Source organism: Balaenoptera borealis (assembly GCF_965194805.1).
Source record: "Balaenoptera borealis genome assembly, chromosome: 14".
Classification (NCBI taxonomy): Eukaryota; Metazoa; Chordata; class Mammalia; order Artiodactyla; family Balaenopteridae; genus Balaenoptera; species Balaenoptera borealis.
The window spans coordinates 40,476,404-40,492,900 of NC_138875.1; the positions used below are offsets into that span (position 1 = coordinate 40,476,404).

General features: G+C 43.0%; 1 protein-coding gene across 11 annotated transcripts in view; it reads right to left on the bottom strand.

Annotated features, from left to right (window-relative positions):
• Positions 1–16,497, bottom strand: part of FHOD3 (formin homology 2 domain containing 3) — a 491,067-nt gene that overhangs the window by 430,635 nt on the left and 43,935 nt on the right. For all 11 annotated transcript variants that reach the window (XM_082354165.1, XM_082354171.1, XM_082354169.1 and 8 more), the window contains exon 2: positions 405–511. In XM_082354165.1, the coding sequence (XP_082210291.1) occupies positions 405–511 (107 nt within the window). The remainder of the gene's footprint in view (positions 1–404; positions 512–16,497) is intronic.

Consider the following 16,497-nt stretch of genomic DNA (forward strand, 5'->3'; position numbering starts at 1 on the left):
GTATAAAATGATCTGCAGAGGCATCTGCCAAGAAAACTTAATATCCAGTAATTTATTGTTAAAAACAATATATAAAACAGCTGTCAATCCACTAAAATCTGGAAAGTACTAATTTAAGTATATTTGGTTTAAAAAAAAACCAGACTATTAAATACCATGTGCTTAATTAAACTACACCAGAAATTTTCCTACTCCTGAGTAGCCTTATCAAGAAGAGCTACTCAAATTCAAAAGGGTCTGCAGTTACTACTGGTGAATCACTTGCATCTCCCTTCTTTCTGTGTGACTGTGAGTGAAGACAAGGTCAAAGCTATGGTGGTTTCTCCAAGATATTTTAAGGCCTCTATGAGCCCCCATTTCGTGGAAAGTTGGGACCAGCTGGGAGGGACAGTTGTCGCTCTTACCCAGCGTCATCCTGGAAGCCTTCTAGCTCGTCCCGTTGCTCGGCCAGGGTGGCCTCCAAGTCCAGGTAGGTGCCGTTGTGGGAGAGCTGCAGCGTGCAGTCATCCAGCTGCAAGAGAAAGAGTCTGTTATGCCCAGCCTGCTCCTGGGATGGGGATCTGTACAGGGAAATCACTTCAGGTTGCCCTCATGTATTTTTTAACATCCAGCATTATTCTGAAATTTGGATCCTAACTGGAAGAAGTAGCATGTTCATACAAATAGATTGGAAGCAAACTGCATAACAGGTAGACAGAAATGGCACCTACTAAGGGAGTGATATTGACAGGGCGCCCAATACGTGGGCAGGGAAGAGAAGTACCAGGCACTGGGCTAATGCCACTTTCCACTCTGAGGGGCCCAGGGGAAGCCATGGATTTGGGGAGTGGAAACCAAGATGCCGATGGGACCACTGATTGACAGACACAGAGTTTAAAAGGCAAATCTGGTGGAGAAAACATGCTGTTTCCTTTGACTCAGTGAGAAGCCTACTTATTCAGCGCCTATGGTCATACCTGGGCCATTATAATTAATAGTCGCTCAATAAACATTTTTACAATTGAACAAAAAGAAACATTCTCCATCTGAATGACAATATATCCAAATTACAACACACCAAAGAGGACCTTAGGTCTCTTTGTTACTAGCCTCATTTTTTGAAACCTTATTTAACAAATACTTTTATATTGTTAATTACATCCCATTCATAATTCTAAGCACTTTACGTATGTTACATCGTTTGATTCTCACACAAACTCTATTCATTTCTTTTGTTATCCCCATTTTACAATGAGGAAACTGAGGCACAGAGAGAGACTAAGTTACTTGCCCAATGTCACATCTGATAAACGGTGGAGCTGGGATCTGGATAGAGGTGATTTGAGTCCAGGTCATGCTCTTGGCCACTATGCTCTGCATCTTCTCTATGGCCAGAGACCTTCTAAGGACTTGAAAATGTGATTGCAAAACACAACTTCTGTCATCTGAGTGTTCTGGTGTGGCCAAGGTAACGCCACGTATTTACCAACCCCGTTCCCTTTTCCCCCTGGGAACAGAGACCACATATCCCAGGCCTATAGTTGGGCTACTACCATGTAACTGAGTGCTGACCACTGGAATATCGGTGAAAGGGAAGAAAGGTCCCAACCAGCCTGGCCATAACACCCCTGCACAACCATCCACCTTTCTTCTCGTGCCTGTGGCTAGATGCAGAGGAGCCAGAGAAGACTCTCAAGTCTGGAAACCGACAGACCCTGGAGAGAAACAGCTCAGGTTCCTGAATCACCTCATGGAAGAGAGCATCCTGTTGCCTCACCTCCACTGACCCATCCTGGACAGGCATAAGGGCAAGACACGAGCCTTTGTGGCATTACATGACATTTAGAATAACCAATACACTTAGAACTACAGGAAAGTAATTGTACCAAAGATTAACATTAGGAGGAAATCCAAGTGTATAACTTCATGCTTCATTTCTCAGGCTGCAAGGATGGCTCTGATTATTCATCCACTTGGGTGAGTTAAGGCTCTTATTCCAAAATGCCAGGAGATTGAGGAAAAGTGGAGGCAAATACGTGGCTACTTCAAAACATCTAGGTGAAGGCCTGATAATCCTCCTGGTGTAAGTGAGATTTCAAACAAGGAATTAGTCTCCTTTGATAGAAAAGCTTTGCTTATTATCCTCAACAAGAGAAACGCAGACTGTCAACTTGTCCAGAATCAGCATCTATAACAAGCTGCTAATTCTTGCAGGAACCCCGCAGTTCCGTGTTTCTGGTTATCCTCAACAGAATGAAAGGAATTTGTTCTTTATTATTTGTAAGAAATAGTTAAATCACTTGAAGGGGTTAATCCTATTTGATTCACCTGTTTTATTTCTCTAATAAACTATTAAAGGCATGCTGGTGAGGGTCAGCATTCTTGACTGGCATTTTACAGATGGATCATCCGATCTGAGAAAGCAGAGACCAAACTGGCCAAACTCACTGCGCTGTGATACCAGAGGTGTGCCCAGGGTTTGGGGGGAACACACGGGGGAGCTGGCTTCCCTGCCTGCGGAAGCAGCAGACAGGAAGGATTTCCTGCAGAAGGCGTCTCCTGGGCTAAGGGTCTCCTGCGGACTGAAATCAGACTTTTATCATTCCTAGGTGGAAAATTCCATTGGAAACGGAACCCGTTACCATGTACACTGGACCACGTGTCAGTAGAGCTGTAATCACTGCAGTTCATTCTTGCTTTTAACTCCTATTGACATTTTCGACTAAAAAAGCTTACGTGGTCCGTTCTGTTGATAGTATCAACACTTCTGCTCATTTTTAATCCCACATATAATCAACAGACTAGCAGATGGGGATAATGAAAGCCCTTTAAGCCATGACAATTTCTTTTGTCTCCATCCCTGGAAATGTGTGAGTCCAAAGAAAGTCCAAAGAAAGAAGCTTTTGGATAAAAAGTTTCTGCTTCCCCTCTAGGGGGTCGAAGGCATTCTGAGGCTGTGGTCCACACTCAGGCCTGGCAGAGAACCGAGTCCGAGAGGAAGTACTGCTGTGGTGTAGAGAGGCAGGATGTGCATGTGTATGTGGTATAAATATTCCACCATGGCCAGTTTCAAGCTACCACCATGAAGTCACTGAGCGTGGAGCTAAAAAAAGTTACACAGCAGCTCACCAGCATATAGAAATTTTATCATACAGATCCAGGAGATGTAAGTAACCTCCCAAGCATAGGTAGCAGCAAAATGTAATGAAACAATTAGGCAGTAACATGTTTTGAGTATTTTTTTTTAATTGAAGTACCGCTGATTTACAATGTTGTGTTAGCTTCAGGTGTAGAGCAAAGTGATTCAGTTATACATATATATGTATATATATTTGAGTATTTTTTACCTTTGTTTCTTTTTTTTAACTGTTTATTTTTATAAACATCTGTTTTTGGGGTTTTTTTCATTTTTAATTATTTATTTTTATAAATATCTGTGTTTTTTTAACATCTTTATTGGAGTATAAGTGCTTTACAATGGTGTGTTAGTTTCTGCTGTATAACGAAGTGAATCAGCTATACATATACATATACCTCCTTTACCTTTGTTTCTAATGTAACTTTTATTCATTATACATTTATACAGGATAATTTAATTTTTAATAATGGCTATATTGAACAAAATTCCTGAGACTTATTGATCAGCCCTCTCGAGCCACCCAGGCCAGCCCCAGCACACGCTGCTTCTGGCCCTCCTGGGTCATGAACTTGAGGCGCCTCAAGGGGAGACTAGCAGGGAGTAGACGGAAGCCTGAGTGACCCTGTCCCGGGCTTTCAGCCCTCGCCACCCCCCTGCCCTACGCTCTTCTCCTCAGTTGGGGCAGAGGTGGATCACTGGGGCCAGTAGATGCAGCCCCATCCTTACTGGCAGCCGTGTTTATTTTCCACACCATCTCCACCCATACCTTCTGATTTGATCCCCAGCCGCTGGGGCGAATATCTGGTTTGCCTCACCGCTCACCCTGGCGCACCAAGCATCTGCCTCCACATGCCACCGGCGGCCCCAAATCACAGCAAGAAGCCCTACTGTGTCCCCAGCCTCCTGACCACAGAATCCCAAAACCTTAGCAGAACTGCCTGTTCTCATCGTCCCTCTCCTCACAGTCAGGGCATCATTAACTATGCCACTTCCATAGTTCAATTTTAACAAAATTATATGTCAGGCCCGGGCTGGGCACCAAGGAACACATAGACGCTTCCTTCCCTCAAAGATCATTTTGTCAGGGAAGTATGACACACCAATAGAACACAAGAGAATAAAAAGTCATTTAAGCCAACCGTCAAAATGTGTGAAAGTTCATCCTCAGTTATATTCCTTCTGCTACAATTAGTAGCCACAGCCTCCTGAGACCCAACCATCCTCCATAAAACGGCCCCATTCTCCTGCCAGGAGAAAGGCTGCCCTGACTTCCTAAGCCAGGTGTCACAACCCTACCTCCCTAATTAACAGTTGGGCAATTTGTACAAGTCCTTCAACTAAAAGAGAAACGATGACTCTGTGCCTTTTAACCCCTCAGGAGGTGTGGGGGGATCCTCACAGTATGCCTATAGGAAGGGGGCAAGGTCAGACACTGACCCCCTTAGCGAGCCGGGGCACGTGGGCACGAAGGGGTCCCAGCAACACGGGCAGCCCGTAAAGACACCAAACGAACAAACACACACTGCCCGCTCCGTTCCACAACATGAGCCCTGCCATCGTTACACCCCAGACAAACACGATTAATATTTAAACCATCACATGAGCCAAAGGGTAGGAATACAGGGCTATTTGGCTGGACTGACACACAAAGCGTAAAATTCCCTCAGCACTTTGGGGTTCGGCTTTAGGTATCATTGTTAGAAACAAATTGATAGGTACACGCCAAGTGCAGTCTTCAATCTTGTCAGGGACAACTAAGTAACAGTTATGAAAGAACGCAACAACAATGTGAACAGGCAGCGAGTGGCGGTTCATTCCAATCTGTTTATTAGAAAGGTTTGGACGGAACTATCTAGACTCCGCCTACAGAGTGAAGGACTCAGACGCCTCCCTGCCAGACCAGTTCCTGACAGGAACCTCAATTCCTACGGACAGGGAGGCAACCTGATCCCCTCCCTGGGCCTTTCATGTCAAATGTCTTGCCGAATGACTTAAGGGCCCTGGAATTTCCTGACTCCAGTGATTTTCGTGTCAACCCTCATACCCTGGGAGCATGTCCCCTGCACTCCTTTCTTGGCCCTCGGTTCGGTGGCCAGGACATTGCCAGGCACTTCAGGACATAAGACAAAGCCAGAAGCCCTGCGGAAGATAACATGGCAGGGCGATCACGGGAGAGCGGTTAGGGTAGGTGAGGGGCAGTGAGAGTGGTGTGGCTGGAGGACCAGGTTGCAGGCTCTGAACCTGTAGCCAGGACTCTGGTGGGGAGGTGGGGGGGGTGCTGGGGAGGAGGTCAGTCACAGAGCCACATGAGGGACCCTTCCAAATACTCTGCTATTTTGTGCCACTCCTCCGGGTCAAAACAAACCATTAACCGGGCCCTCGATCTCTGGGGACATGGAAAGAGCCCTCCACTCCTTGCAGACAGCCTGCACAAGGTCACTCGTTTTCCTGACAGTTCCTACAAAGACAGTGCATTCAAAAGGAAATGGCAGACTCACCATCCTGGAGAGGAAAAATATCTAAAACAAGGCTGATGTCACGTCTCAACTTATACATTCTTTTCTTTCCTTAATCCAGTGAAGTGGCGTGTTACTGGGGTGGTTTAATGATTATCTGGGTTTGGCAGCAGGTCTAAAGTAATCCTTAGTCTAGGCAATAAAGTTCTGTGGAACTCTGAAATAGATTTGCATGGAACTGTTCTATAAATATACATGAGGTCTATCCGTTAAGCTCATTTTGGTAAGAGTTCAGAAGTGGGAAAATATATGCTGATTTTTAAAAGAAAAAAACTAAAATAAATGCCATTTGCTTATGTCATTTCATGGGTTCCTTCCATCCCTCCATCCACATCCCTTGCATGTAATTTTTGCAGCTCCCTCCATCAAGAGGTGGATTCTTTCTCTGCTCCTGGAATCTGGGCTGGCCTGTGTCTAGCTCTGGCCAACATGGTAGCAAATGTGACACAGCAGAGACTTGAGAGGCACTTCCTCACTAGGACTGGGCTCTCCTGTTGCTCTTGGAACTCTGTCACCACACGAAGAAGCCTGGGTTAGCCAGACTCCGGGGTACCTGGTCACGCCCGCTGCCCCTGCCGACAGCCTGCCAACCGCCACACGCTGAGCGAGGCCAGTGTGGATCACCAAGCCTCCAGATGAGCCACCAGCTGACGACAGACACAGGAGGGAGCCAGCAGTTATGGGCCAAATGGGCCCCAAGCAGAACTGCCCAGCAGACCCACAGATTTGTGGGCCACTTTTCATGGTTGGTGCTTGAAGTCAATCTCCACTTCCCCTGAGCCTGCCTCCCCCACCCACAGCAGACAGGCGGCCCCCCAGGGGTTGCAATTTCACACTCAAAGTGCTCCGTGCCTGGATCAGCGGTGGGTGAGAGGCTCACCCACCAAGGTGGCGCTGAACACACTATGACACTGCCAGCTCAGGGCAGGAATGCCAGCACCATGCCCAGCCCTCAGACGCCACAGAGCATACATGCCTGGCCCTGGCCCTGCCAGAGCCCAAGCCCCACCAGGGACAGAGGCCAGCAGCAGTTGCTGGGTAGAAAGGCCTGGAGCCCCAGGGAGTTGGGGAGCAGTCAGCTGCAAAGCCCTCCCAGGGAGGCGAGGAGGCAGCAGGAGGCGAAACCCCGCATGAGTTGTGGCTCCAAGCCCTCGGAGCATGTTCCATTGTCCCATCATACAAAATGCACATTCACAGGTTAAAAAAGTATGAAGACTTTCAAAATAGCACCTGCAAGTGCAGGGCCCTTCTGACCGCACTGGCCCCGCTCCTGGCTCAGAAGTGAAGCCCTGCTGTGGGCCCCATCTTCCTCCAGCGCCGGGTTCACTGTGGGCACCCTGAGCGCCCCCAATCCAGGCTCATCCCACTTGCAGAGCAGCACACAGGCCATCGGCGCATCAGACGGTCAGTTCTAAGAGAGCTACACCATATCCTCCTCCAATCGTGCTCTGTCGCCAGGCAGTCATGAAGCTTATGGCTTCCCTCAACTTGGTGGTTCCTTCTAAAGGCAGCAGGACTACAGACTGGACTTAGCTGACAAGCAAAGTGAGTCAGGAAAGAGAGCTTTCCAACAAGCAGGGCCGCACGTCCCTTTCACAATTCTTAATAAAACCTTCACAAAACCCTGGCTCAGCCATTCAAGCTTTTGTGGGCTTCGGTTGCCTCCTATCCCATAAGTGCCACTGCAAAGGGACGAGGTGGAGGGCGCACACGCCGGGGATGCCCTCTGTCGTTTCCTAAGATGGGCAGTGAGGACATGGTGCTCATTTCATCATCCTTCAAACTATACACACCATCCACATTCATCCCCTTCATACGTATAATGCACTTCACAATAGAAAATGAACAGTTTCTTACAAAGGTGTGATTTTACATATTTTAAAAATAAAAGTAACTCTTGGTCAGTTTTCTTAAGAAAAAGGCCGAATGAAACTGACTCACATGATATCAGAAGAAATCGGTCCTGTTGGCTAACCTCAACAAATCATATTTAAACTTCTAAATCTCTAGGGGCCCATTTAGCCTCTTCGGAACAACAAATATATCATGGGTACTTAATAAATGTTTTAGGGTCAAGTACAAGGATATTTTTGAAGATCTAGCATATACGGGTTATGAAAAAATATGAATGTATTTACTTTGAAAGCGGTTGGATTTTACTTCCTCAGGAACCTTTAACAAGTTATGTTGTTTATGGCCAGCAACCTCAGTGAGAGAAGCAATGTCCTGAAATTGATTTAGGCAGTTTCCAAATCAAGCCCCAGACTTCTATTTAAGTCAACAAAATTGCACAGCTCACCAACCAAAGGCAAGGACCTCTGCCAAATTCTACAAGAAAGACAAAAGGCAAGGTTCCTCCCATTAAGAGCTTAAGCTGAGTGGGTGTGATAATCTGGGAAATATTTGGATTATTTTAAAGGGCCTTTCTATCATTAAATAAATAACCAAAAATGCATTAAACTTCTCTCTTGAAAAGGCTGGACTATATTTACTTGCGTTTACAGGTACCTTTTTCCATTTTCTGTTTCTTTTCAGTCAAGTTGAAAAACAGTGTCAGCACCAAGTTTCAGTGTTATTATTAATCTATTATCATTCACTCATTCAGATGAATAATGCTTTCCTGTGCACCTTCTCTGTGCCAGGCACTGTGCTATGTCCTAGCATGACAGACCAGGCTTCAGGGCTGTGGACAGGACCAACCACCAAACAGGGAAATAAGGAGGACAAGGAGTTAGTCACCTTTGTTATTTCTGTTCTTATTTTCACTGTGGAAGGAGTGCAGGGATCGGGGAGCTGAAGTATTATGGATATAAAAGCCCTGACACAGAAGGAGTATGAGTAGTTGAGATACTAAAAGAAGGCAGGGCAAGGGCTCCGGAGAGGGAGTCTTCCTGGCCACAGCAGATTTTAGACTTGATTCTAAGGCAACGAGAAGTCGTGAAATTGGTTGTAAACAGACGCATGCAGGATCAGCTTTGCAGTATGAGGATAGAAGGGGGAAGACAAATGAAGAGGCCACTGCAAGAATGGGGGGGGGGGGCGATTTGAAGGTGGCTTGGACAATAGTGGAAGCGGTGGAAGTGGAGAGAAAAGAAGAGAGGGGGTAATACAGGGAAAGAGGGGAAGGGAAGAAGGAAAAGTCAGAATGACTTGGTGATTGATAAGATGTGGAAGCATCCTTGCTTGAGAGTGTCTTGCTTGAGCAAATTAATAAATGGTGCTACCATTTACCAACATGGGAAACATTATACAAAAAGCTGTTGGCGGCAGGGAGATAAGATAAAATTGGGATTTTTGTTTTTAAGATGTTATGTCTAAAACAAGTGGAGGTGTTGAATAGAGAAACAGAGTTGGGGGTTTGGGCATGAATAAAAACATGGCGGTTGAAGTCCCACAAGTGCACTGGTGAAACTAAAGACAACAGCTAACTTTTTGTGGCTTGAGGATCTGTAGTGGTGCCCCCTTTTTCATTCCTAATAGTGGTAATTTGTGCTTTCCCTTTTTTTTTTCTCTAATAGAGGTCCTTTATTCACTGATCAGTCTTTTCAAAGAACCAACTTTTGATTGCATTGCTTTTCCACTATTTTAAGTTTGCTTTCTATCTCATTAGTTTCTGTTATCTTTGCTATTTCCTTCCTTCCACATTCTTTGTGTTTAATATGCTGGTTTCTTCTACTGTATAAAATCTTAAGATTTTTAGTCTTTCTTCTTTTCAGTCATGTGCATTTAAGACTATAATTTTCCTCTAAGTAAGGTTTAGCTACAGACCACAAGATCTGATATGCCATATTTTCATTATCTTCAGTCCAAAATATTTTCTAAATTCCACTGGGATTTCTTCTTTGACCCATGGGTTATTTACAAGTGTATTACATAATTTCCAAATATTTAGGAATTTTCTAGCATCTTTTTTAATGTTGAATTCTAGCTTAATTTCACTATGGTCAGAAAATATACTCTGTATGATTTCAGTCCTTTAAAATTTCTTTTTTTAATTTTCTTGAAGTATAATTGATTTACAGTGTTGTGTTTACTTTCTGCTGTACAGCAAAGTGACTCAGCTATACATATATATATTCTTTTCATAGTCTTTTCCATTTTGGTTTATCACAGGATACTGAATACAGTTCCCTGTGCTATACAGTAGGAACTTGAAATTTCTTGAAACTTATTTTATGGCCCAGTAAATGCCAAGGATGTGTACTCAACAGCTTCAGTGTTTGTTAAGTGAGATTCTCAAATCTCCTCTATCCGTATTGCTCTTAATCTGCTTATTCTATAGAGAAGTATATTAATCTCCCACTACAACTGTACATTTTTCTATTTTTCCTTTTAATTCTGTCAATATTTGATTGACTGATTGATTTATACTTCTTACTGAAAATATAATTTCCTAGTCTTTTAGCACCACAGGATTTCTTCCTATCTCTAGTAATGTTTCTTGCCTTAAAGATTATGTCATCTGTTACTAGTATGGCCACACCACTGGGTTAGAGCTGCATGGCTTATCTTCTTCCAGTCTTTTACTTATAATATTTGGTACCCATATATTTAAGATGTATCTCTTGTAATTAGAATTTAGTTTTTTTATCCAATCTTGACAATCTTAGTTTTTTAATAAAAGTATTTAACGAAGTCTGTTAACTCTAAAGTGATTGCTATTGTTTGGGTGCAAATCTACATGTTCAATATTTGACCTACATTTGACCTACATTCTAATTTCCTTTTTTCTCCTTTCTTGGCATCTTTTGGTTTAATCTGCTATTCTTTATTATTCCATATTTCCTATCTATTTCTTTATGTTATTCTATTTATTCCTAGTACATATTCTTTTATTAATTCTTTCAGTAATTCACCCTTGAGATAATCACATGGTTTCCTGACTCAGCAGAACCTACTACAAATGAATGTTATCACTTCCCAGAAAAGGTAAGGGCACTAGACCACTTTAATATGGCCTATATACCTTTTGACATACTGAGAAATGTATTCTGGACCCTATGACATAGTATTGTTCTGGCAGTCAATATTCATTTAAATTTACGCACATATTTACTTTGGTCTCTGTACTTCATTCCTTCCTGTGTTTCTGTGCTTCTGTGATAATTTCCTTCTGCCTGAAGAACTCTCTTTAGTGTTTCTTTAGCGAGAGTCCACTGGCAACAAATTTCCTCAGTTCCTATTTTCTAGAAACTTGTTTGTTTCACGTCCTTTTTTTTTTTTGTAACAGCTTTATTGAGATATAATTCACATACCATATAATTCACCCATTTAGAGTGTACAATTCCCTAGCTTATATATTCAGAGTTGCCCATCCATCACCACAATAAATTTTAGAATTTTTCCACCACCTCAAAAAGAAACCATGTACCCATTGATAGTAACTCTTCATTCCCACAAACACATCCCCTCTATACCCAGAAAGCACTAATCTACTTTCTGTCTCTACAGATTTGCCTATTCAAAACATTTTATATAAATGGAATCACATAATAGTCTTTTGTGACTAGCTTCTTTCACTTAGTATAAAGTTGTCAAGGTTCTTCCATACTATAGCATTTACCAGTACTTCATTCCCTTTATTGCTAAATAATATTCCATTACATGGATATACCACAATTGATTTATCCATTTATCAGCTGAGGGACATTGGGTTGCTTCCACTTCGGGGCTATTATGAATAATACTACTATGAACATTTGTGTACAAGTTTTTACATAGACATATATTTTCATTTCTCTTGGGTGTGTACCTAGGAGAAGAACTGCTGGGTCACATGACCTCTATATTTAATATTTTAAGAAACTGCCAGACTGTTTTCCAAAGAGGCTACACCATTTTACATTCCCACCAGCAATGCATGAGGGTTCCAATTTTTCCAAAACTTCACCAGTGCTTGTTTCTTTTTTTTTTATTATAGCCATCTTAATAAATTTGAGTTGGTATTTCATGGTTTCAATTTGCATTTACCTGATGGCTAATGATTGTGAGCATCTTTTCACATATTTATTGGTCATTTCTGTATCTTCTGTGGAGAAATTGCTACATAAATTCTGTGTCCGTTTTTAAATTGGGTGATTTGTCATTTTGTTGTTGAGTTATAAGAATCCCTTACATATTGCAGATACAAGCCCTTTATTGGTTATATGACTTGCAAAAATATTCTCCCAATCTATGAGTTGTCTTTTCACTTTCTCAGTGGTGTCCTTTGAAGCACAAAAGTTTTTAATTTTGATGAAGTACAATTTATCTATTTTTCCTTTTGTTGTTTGTGCTTTCGGTATCATATCCCCTTTACTTTAAAGGATATTTTTGAAGGATACAGAATTCTAAATTAGCAGTTATTTGCTTGGAGTACAGGCATACCTCAGAGACATTGCAGGTTAGGTTCCAGACCACTACAATAAAGTGAATATTGCAATAAAGTAAGCCACATGAATTTTTTGGTTTCTCAGTGCATATAAAACTTATGTTTATACTATACCATAGTCTATTAAGTGTGCAATAGCATTACGTCTGAAAAAAAAATGTGCACACCTTATTTAAAAAATACTTTATTGCTAAAAAAATACTAACGATCATGGGACAATGCAAGGTTGTCACAAACCTTCAATTTGTAAAAAAACCACAGTATCGGGACTTCACCGGTGGTCCAGTGGTAAAGAATCCTCCTTCCAATGTAGGGGATGCGGGTTCGATCCCTGGTCGGGGAACTAAGATCCCACATGCCACGGGGGAACTAAGCCCAAATGCCACAACTACTGAGCTCGCACGTCTCAACGAGAAAGCCCACATGCCGCAAACTACAGAGCTCACGTGCCCTGGAGCCTGCGCGCCACAACTAGAGAGAGAAAACCCACACGCCACAACTGGAGAAGCCTGCATGCCACAATTAGAGAGAAACCCAAGCAGACCACGCCATAACGAAAAGATCCCTCATGCCTCAACAAAGATCCCGTGTGCCACAACTAAGACCCGACACAGACAAGAAAAATGAGGAAAGTAAATAAATATTAAAAAAAAAACCAACACAGTATCTGTGAAGCACAATAAGATGAAGTGCAAAAAAATGATGTATGCCTATACTCACGAACTGTAACTCCACTGTCTTCTAGCCTACATCATTTCAGCTGAAACATCAGCTGCCAGTATTATTATTGTTCTTTTGAAGATAATCTATTTTTCTCAGGCTTCATTTAATATTTTGTCTTTAATTTCCATCAGTTTTACTATGAAATGCTTATGTGTGGTTTACCTGTATCTATCCTGCCTGGGGTTTATAGCATTTCTTGAACTTGTGGCTGATGTCATTTGTTAATTTTAGAAAATCTTGGCCATTATCACTTCAAATATTGCTTCTGCCCCATTCTCCTTTTTCTCCCATTCTAGGGTTCCAATACATATGTTTTAGACCATGACCCATATGCCTATCATGCTCTTTTCTGCATTTTCCATTTTTTTACTCTCTATATATCTTAATATCTTCTACTGACCTACATTCCACATCATTAATTTTCTCTTCCTGTGTCTAATCTTCAGAGTGAACCTACCTACTCCATTCTTAATTTTTGTATTTTTCATTTCTACATTTCCATTTGCTTCTTTATTTTATTTATATATATATCTCCATCCCTATTTTGTTTTGTTTAAATTCTCCATCTTGCCTTTTTTGTTGAATGTATTTCTCATAACAGTTTTAGAGATTATATCTGGTAACTCTAGTATCTGGATCACCTATAGATATTTCTATGCTTTCCCCCAATCCTTGGTCATGTCTCTGGATATACCAGGCACATTTTATTGAATACAATCATTGCTTATAAGAAAAATTTTCAAGGCTCTGGGTAATAGCTTCCTTCCAGAGAGGATTTTCCTTTAGCGTCTAGCAAACTGTAGATCACCTTTATCCAATTAAGGACTGAGCTCATTCAAAACTAGGTTTCAGTCTTTGTATGCCTGGCCTGTTTTCAGTTAACACTGACTTCTAGGGTGTAAGCTTTAGGGGGTCCCAACTGAATGCATGGAGTGTTTATTGGGATCCATCTATCTTGGTGAGCTCTGATCTCTGTTTTTTTCTCCCCAGCACTATGAAACTGAGAGTAGCTTTGCTTAACTTCTCAGCCTCCTCACAGTCACTTTCTACTTACCTTCGTAGTCTCTGCACCTGCCATTGATGAACTGGTATATGCATCAAGGTGAAAAGAACTAAGAATATCAGACTCATTGAGTATGACCTCCATAAGTCTCCCTCCACTCTGGGATCTTGGCTTCCCAAGTCCTGGCTGCCTGGGAGCTCTCTAGTGCCTTCAAAGAGATGTTTTTTGGTCCTTTGTCTACCTTATCTGGGTGTTCTGGGTAGAAGTATTGGTCTGCTACAAGCTAGTTCATTATAGCCAGAAGTGTAACCAAGCAGGACCCTATGGGGCCTTCCTGGGACCGACCCCTTCCACATATCCTCTGCTGTGTCTCCTCTCTGAAGTACCCAGATAATAGTATCTCATGCATATTTCCTGAGTTTTTCAGATGCTAAAAACCACCACAAAATGGAAGAAATTAACTACTTGATGATCATGAGCACATACCCCCAGACCTCCTGGCACCTAAGGATTGATAATGTTCACTGCCCTGTTATCTCAGCATCACAGAGAATTGTGCATGAGCTGATCACATATCCTGGGACGACCTCCCTCACCTTGCCTTTAAAAAAGCTTTGCTGAAACCCTTCAGGAACTTCAAGGTTTGGGGGGCACGAGCCAGCCGTTCTCCTTGCTTGGCCCAGCAATAAACCTTTCTCTGCTCCAAACTCCGACATTTCAGTTTGTTTGGCCTCACTGTGCATCAGGCACACAAGCTTCCTATCGGTAATAGAAGAAGCCCAAACATCTACTTAATAGCTAAAAACATTTACTATTCATTTGACATGAATTAACATTAATTATTTAATCCTCACACAAGGTATAAGGAAGGTACTACTATTATTCTCCTCTTCTAATCAATGTAAAACTGTGGAGCACAAACTCACAGAAAACTGTAATTGGCCAAACAACTTGCCAAAGATCACCACAATTAGTAGCAACTCAACCCAGACAACCTGGCTCCTGAAACTGTGCTGTTAGCTACAAAAGTATATCAAATAAGAGGGAAAAGGCAGAGAAGTAAGCCCTCTGCAATTCAAACATTTAGAGATTGCATCAAAGAAAAGGAAACTGAAGAGGATCAGCCAGAGGGACCAGAGGAAAACCAAGAGAAGGCTGTCCTATAAGCCGAGGGAGGAGAGTATTCTAAGGAGAACATGGTAAACTGAGACTGTTACAATTATCATTTGAAAATAACCGGGCCTAGTGTTATCAGCTGCTCACGCCTTCACACAACAAAAATTAAACCCTTTGCAGAGACACTGGCATATCCAGTCCTCACATCCCACCCTTCTGCAAATGGTCACAGATCACATGCTGTGTCCCCAGTGTATCCTGCTCATCTGGCCTGCCAAGGTGAGGTTGGGCAAAAGCACTCCTAGAGAGCTAAACCACAGAAGCAAATTCATTCACTGAAAATGGAACACTTCACAATTAGAGAAACCATGCAAATGTGACAGCTCTCACTGATGCTCTGTAAAGTCTTCAAAACGTTTACCTAAAATTTACAAGGGAATTTATATTATTGCTTCTTGCTTCAAAAATCCCCATTATTTACAGTCATTGAAAGAGAAAGACTGCAATGGAAAATGTAAATAAAGTTGTCAGCATATGAAGACTTTGTATATTACGACCAGAACGAAGAGTCGGTGAAACGGGGAGAAAGAGAAGCTCTAGGGGAAGGAGCACCTTACTTCACTCACATGAGCCACTAATAAAATAGACCCACTAAGAATAGGACTTATGCACAGGGTCACCTATGCCCTCTATATAATTTGCAAGACCCAATGCAAACTGCAGGGCCCCATGTTCAAAAAGCAGGAAAAACTCTTTTTCCTTTCTCAGCAGTCTCTCTTTCGACCTGTAGAGGTGGTATTTTAACCTGCGATTTATTACTGTTCTTCCTTGAGCTCAGGGATATTCACTGGGCTTGTGTAGACCCTCACCGGTGCCCACAACCCACCTGCACAACTCAGCACGCAGGCACGTGCCCACCTGCACCAGGCCCCTGCTGGGGCACAGTCCAGCGGAAGTCACCGGGCGGGGGTGGGGGGCAGATGGCGCAGCCCGCATCAGAGACCAGGTGCTGGGGAGGCAGAGGCAGGCAAAACCGCGCATGAGCAGAGGCCTCAAGCCCCCAGCGCATGCTCCCTTGTCCCATCAGACTTTGCTTATAAGACACAAAATCAATAGTAAAATTAAGAATTTCAAAACTGTGACCGTAGAGCATGAAACCCCAAGTGCAGGGCTCTGTGCGGACAACAGTGTCACACACCCGTGAAACCAGTCCTGGGTTTCAGTAAGTCACCACTTACCACTGCCCCCTGGGTTCCAGGTTGTGAGCTAGAACCGGCTAGTTGAACACCTGCTCCTCTGATCTACTGCGATCCCTGCGTGGTGGGGCCTTAGAACATAACTTGGAATCACAAGCCCTACTGCCCAGTGCCTCTGCCGTCCCTAGAACAACGGTTCTTAACCTTCTGTGTGCACACTAACCTCCTGGGGGGCAGTGTGTAAGGGAGCTTCCGAGGTCACGCCCCAATATTCTAATTCTGAGGGTCCGGGTGGACAGGGCTCAGGACACTCCTCATTTCCCACCATCCCCAGGTGATCTGATGCAGGGGCCTGGGGCTCCACTCCGAGAACAGGTGCCAAGGACACCTAACTTTAGCTCCCCTGGGGGAGGGCAGAAGTCTCAGATTAGGTTCAGCACCAAGAGCAGAAACTG